The 5,574-nt window shown below is 33.9% G+C and overlaps 1 protein-coding gene across 1 annotated transcript in view; it reads left to right on the top strand.

Annotated features, from left to right (window-relative positions):
• Positions 1-5,574, top strand: part of LIN9 (lin-9 DREAM MuvB core complex component) — a 45,286-nt gene that overhangs the window by 11,425 nt on the left and 28,287 nt on the right. Inside the window, exons 2-4 of the mRNA XM_019659015.1 lie at positions 82-114; positions 1,580-1,674; positions 3,156-3,260. Of these exons, the coding sequence (XP_019514560.1) occupies positions 82-114; positions 1,580-1,674; positions 3,156-3,260 (233 nt within the window). The remainder of the gene's footprint in view (positions 1-81; positions 115-1,579; positions 1,675-3,155; positions 3,261-5,574) is intronic.

Below are 5,574 nucleotides of genomic sequence, written 5' to 3'. Positions count from 1 at the left end.
AAATGGATCACTGTTACTCCCAAACCAAGTTCTTTTTCTCTCACTTTGATTATGCAATAACATTGATTTGTTTTATTGCAGGCTCTTCAGCAAAAGCCCTTGTCAGTTTGAAAGGTAAGAATCGTAGTATGACTCTTTAGGTATGGCATAAGCTAGATATTTAATTTATTAAATTAATTTGGATATATTGGGGTTTTTTTTCTTCCTAAGTTAAGATTCATTATTGGTTTTCACCAATAACTTTTTTTTTAACCAATGATAACTCATTAAATATACTATTATAGGAGAATTGGTCCTTGGTTCTTAGAAATTACTAAGAAATTTTTTCCCTAGAATTATTGATTAAAGAACTTTCTAACTATAACATTTCAGACAGATCTTGCTACATTTATAACATTTATTAGACTATTATGCTAAGCTGTATTTTTGCATAATAGTTTATTTTTTATGAGTCTTGCCTTTTAAGTAATAATGCAAGTCTCTTAAAATGAAAGAATGATAGTAATTTTCTTTTTCTGAGAAAAAAGTTAGACATGTTTCTTGGTCTTGCTATTTCTTTCTGTAAGTACATGAGACCAATCCTCTTAATATAATTTATTTTGAAATTTTACCTTTTGAGCAAGATTCTACTGGGTAAGTAAATTTGGAACCAAGCTAGATCGTCTCAAAGGTTCATTAGTACTTTTAGTTTTTAAAACTCCTCTATTGTGCTTTGGGTTGTAGATTTACCAGATTAAGTCCTTCTGGCTTGAGAACATTTATCTTCCAGAATTATCCTAATTTCTTTGCCTACCAAGATCAACCCCATCCCATCTCTTTTCTTTTGTATGTATTAAAACATATGTCTGAAAAAGCATTTCATTATTTTTTCCCAATATTAAAATAATTTTTCTTTTAAAAAAATATATAAACAAATAATATAAATTTTATAGAGAAAAAATTAGAAAACACTGATAAGCAGCTAGAAAGAAATGAAAATAACTATGCTGGGTATATTCATCCCAGTTTTCTATGTGTCTTGCTATATATAAACATATCTTTTTCATAAAGATTAAACTTACCCTTTATTTTCATAGTATGTCTAATCAGTTACTTGATTGGATCTTTTATGGCTGCATAAACTCTGAAGATGTTTCTTTGAGTTAAGGAAAGCAGATTTTTCAAATTTCATTTTTAGATATCAGGAGTTTCACATATGGAAGCAGACAACATTTAATCTAAATTCAAGGTTAAAAGGAGCTTTTTCCATTGCCCTGCTTTCAATTAGATTGTACTTTTGAGACAGTTCTTGGCAAATTAGAATAGAGGAATTATTAAAAACAAAGAAAGAAGCCACATGTTTTAATAAGAAAATTTAATACTTCAAGATGCATTGCCTTGTCAAATTATTTCGAGAATTTGAAAAATAATACAGAAGAGATTTTTCATTTGTGGTAAACTAAAATTATTATAGTTAAGTGTATGTTTTCCATATTGGTAAATATTGCAGGTATATTACTATTATTAAAAAGGTAATGTTCATAGTATGAAATTCTTTGAACTAAACTTAAATCTTATTAGTAATAATTATTTATTACAGAGGGAAGCTTATCTAACACATGGAATGAAAAATTCAGTTCTTTACAAAAAACACCTGTTTGGAAAGGCAGGAATACAGCCTCCACTGTGGAAATGGTAAGGAATTAGTTTTTCTTACACTTTAGAATATAGTTAAATTGTCTGTATTATTGTCATGTGAGAATTCTTACAGCACAGTAAAAATTTTCCAATGTTTTCCCCCAACTCCAAACATTTGAGTCCTTAAGTGTCACTGAGCAGCATTTGATCATATTTAGATAAATAATTGGTAGCCTGTGATAATCTGGTCATCATTAAGCATTTGTAAAGTAATTGTAGTTTGTTTAAATAGGCAAAAACAAAAAAACTTCAACAACCCTAAATCATACTTTTTTTACAATGTAAAAAATGTTGCATTGCTCTGATTCCCTACAAAAAGATACATAAATAAGTGGTAAGATATTAAAATCTTGTGTAGGTCAAGGGTAAGCACATTTAGGGCTGGGAAGTAGAGATGAGCGTATAGTTGGGATGACTAATGATTTGGGGGACTCTGCTCCTCCCATGCCTAGCCAGGTAGCCAGGAGGGTTTAGGGATCAATCATGAAACAAGCCTGGACCTGGGACAGATAGCAGCAGTCACAGTAGCCTGGGCAGCTGGCATGTACAGGACTTTCCACATTCTGTCAGTTCTGTCACCATCATTCTCTTCCTCCTCTCTACCAGTTGTCAGGGGAGAGGAGCAGGGTACAGGGGACTTCCTGTCAGGGCTGTGGAGTGTTGAGACTCTCAGTGGGTTTAATTTCAAGGATCCGTACCTCTAGCCTTGACCCAGTTGGATGCTGCTCATATGTTGCTAACCCTCTGTACCTACCTCCATTTCAACTAGGCATGGAGCTCTGTCTTGAATGATGGGAGGAGGATTTGAAAAAAGATGTGGGTACTATTGGGTTATTTTTTCTGTTCTATTAATGAAGCATCTGAGCCTAGGATGGACTGTAAAATTTTTCATATTATGGACCCTTAAGTGTGTGATGTACTTTGGGTACTTAGAAATTTTTTAGGTATACACACATTTATGAAGTATCTGTTGTGGGTATCTTGTATTTTTATTTACAAAAGAAAATTCAGTTAACAATTTTTGACAGCAGATACAGTATTATTATATATACATTTAGATTTACCCTCTACAGTGGATCTAGTAACTTTGGCCCAGCCCAGCCCAGCCCTATGCAGCAGACATATCATGGGATACACCCACTGGTATTAATCCAAATACCAACATAATGAGAACTGGAATTTCTAGAATTTATTTTCCTATCTTCACCATTTTAGGCTGCCAGTGTACTAAGGAGACTTGGATTCTAGTTTTAATCATCAACTAGGTGTTTCATTTATAAACACAGCACATAACTATGTATCTTACTACTTTCTAAATCTAAGGCTATTTATATTTGACTTTGTGCACTTTATATTACCCATACTTCATCCTTCTATACTGCTGATAATCCAGAGTTAGCTGTAGTTTCCAAGTGTAGAATTATATTTTGGAACAAAAACGTTCAGCCTTTTCATTAAATAAAAAATTTCTTTCATAGCCTTTCAGAAATTCAAAACGAAGTCGACTCTTTTCTGATGAAGATGACAGACAAATAAATACAAGATCACCTAAAAGAAACCAGAGGGTTGCAATGGTTCCACAGGTATGTGTGTGCTAAAATTTTGTTTCATGTGATAGGAAGTGAGCAATTGCTCAGAGTAATACAGTTTGTTCTGTTACATTTTGAGTAACAAGTTCTTTTCTTTAAATCAGTGCTCCAGCTCAGCTCCTATTTTAGTTACCTACAAAAGGGCATTGCCAGTCTTCAGTCTTACAAATATACACTGTTCTTTTAAGCATGAAGATAGTGGACATTAAGCAATATGGAATCAGTTTGCAGTTTTGCATGGAAATTAGAGGGGATTCCACTGAGGGAAAGATGTTGAAGACTTCCTTAATCCAGAAGAGAAACATACATAGCCTGAAATCTTACCTCCTTTTGCATTTTTGACATCTTTTTTAAAAAAGTCATAGTGGACATGTAAGAATCAAAGGAATGAGTGAAAATTGGATAAGGAAATATTAACTTCAAGAATAATGTAATTTTTCTCCTATCAAATTTACAAANACTGGCCAACCTTTCAAATAACTTCAATACTGCCTGCTCTTAGATTAGGTTTAAAACTTAAATGGATGTCACAGTAACTGAGATGAGAAGTAGCTGGTTATAAAATAAAACAAATTTGAAAATGAGGAATGATTAATAAGAATTTGACAAAAGGAAAAGGAAAAAAGGTATTCTAAACAGTTTTTTAAATTTTAAAGAGGGAGATTTGCTCATGTATAATTTTGTGAATACTTTCTACTTTGGAGCATAGAAAGCTTTTTTTTCCCTGTTAATGTATTTTTCTTTCTTTCTTTCTTTTTTTTTTTTTTTAAGTGTGTTTTTCCAGGACCCATCAGCTCCAAGTCAAGTAGTTGTTTCAATCTAGTTGTGGAGGGTGCAACTAACAGTGGCCCATGCAGGGATCAAACCGGCAACCTTGTTGTTAAGAGCACCACGCCCTAACCAACTGAGCTAACCAGCTGCCTTGCTCTTTTTTTTTTAATCAAGATGTAATTAACATGTATCATTGTATTAATTTTAAGTGTACAACATAACGATTTGATGTTTGTATATATTGCAACATTATTACCACAGTAAATCTATCTAACACCAATTACACATCGTTACATTTTTGTTGTTGTGATGAGAACTTTTAAGGTCTCCTATTTTAGCAACTTTTAGATATTTAATGCAGTATCATTAACAGTAGTCACCATGCTGTACATTACACCCCAGGACATTTTTGTCTTATAACTGGAAGTTTGTACTTTTTCACCTATTTCCCCAATCCCACTTCCCACCTCTGGCAACCACTAATCTATTCTTTATATCTGAGGCTTTTTTTTTTTTAGATGCCACATATAAGCGAGGGAGATCATCTTTATTTTCAAATGACTTGGACTTCTTTGCAACATACATATCCAATTCAGAGATTTTTCAATTTGGTGCTCTCCCTTTCTCCTAAAAACTTCTTTTCCTATTGATTCTCCTATTTCCCCTCACCCATAGATCCTATCCTTTATTCATACCAGTAGCCCAGTGTTTCTCAAAGTGAACCTTAGGCTTACCTGCAACAGAATCCCCTGAGGATCTTTATTAATCAGACAGATTGTGTGTGTATGTGGAGATTCCTGGCTATTCTAATACACACTAAAGTTCGTTTTAGTCAGTGAACCCCTCCAAAATCATGCCCTTCTTGGCTGTTCTGAACTCCCCTTTGCAGCTGGGGTCTTTAAGTGTTGTACATACCTGCCTTCTAGACTCCCAAAGGACTTCTTGCCTGCTCTGACAGTCCCTGGATCATTTCCATTTTCTGTTTTCTCTACTCTCTCAACGCTTCTGATCTTTGCCTCAAGAAATGCCAGTTTCCTTTCTCTTTTCCTTCTCTAGCACCAGCACACTTCTGGATGAGGATCCAAAATTGCGTCTATTCCTACTCTTCCTCTCCCCCCACATTTTTGTCTCTTGGAAAGGTCTCTAGTTCTCACAACTTCAACAAGACTCCCAGATGTCTCTTTCCAGCTCTTCCTTACCTTATCTGAGTTCTGGTCTGTAGCTTGAATTGTCTACTAGTTATTTCTAATTGCACATTCCACCATCACTTCAAACTCAACATTGCTAAAAATAAATGGATCACTGTTACTCCCAAACCAAGTTCTTTTTCTCTCACTTTGATTATGCAATAACATTGATTTGTTTTATTGCAGGCTCTTCAGCAAAAGCCCTTGTCAGTTTGAAAGGTAAGAATCGTAGTATGACTCTTTAGGTATGGCATAAGCTAGATATTTAATTTATTAAATTAATTTGGATATATTGGGGTTTTTTTTCTTCCTAAGTTAAGATTCATTATTGGTTTTCACCAATAACTTTT

Source organism: Hipposideros armiger, unplaced genomic scaffold, assembly GCF_001890085.2.
Source record: "Hipposideros armiger isolate ML-2016 unplaced genomic scaffold, ASM189008v1 scaffold_293, whole genome shotgun sequence".
NCBI classification, from domain to species: domain Eukaryota; kingdom Metazoa; phylum Chordata; class Mammalia; order Chiroptera; family Hipposideridae; genus Hipposideros; species Hipposideros armiger.
This window is presented reverse-complemented; position numbering and strand designations above follow the sequence as displayed.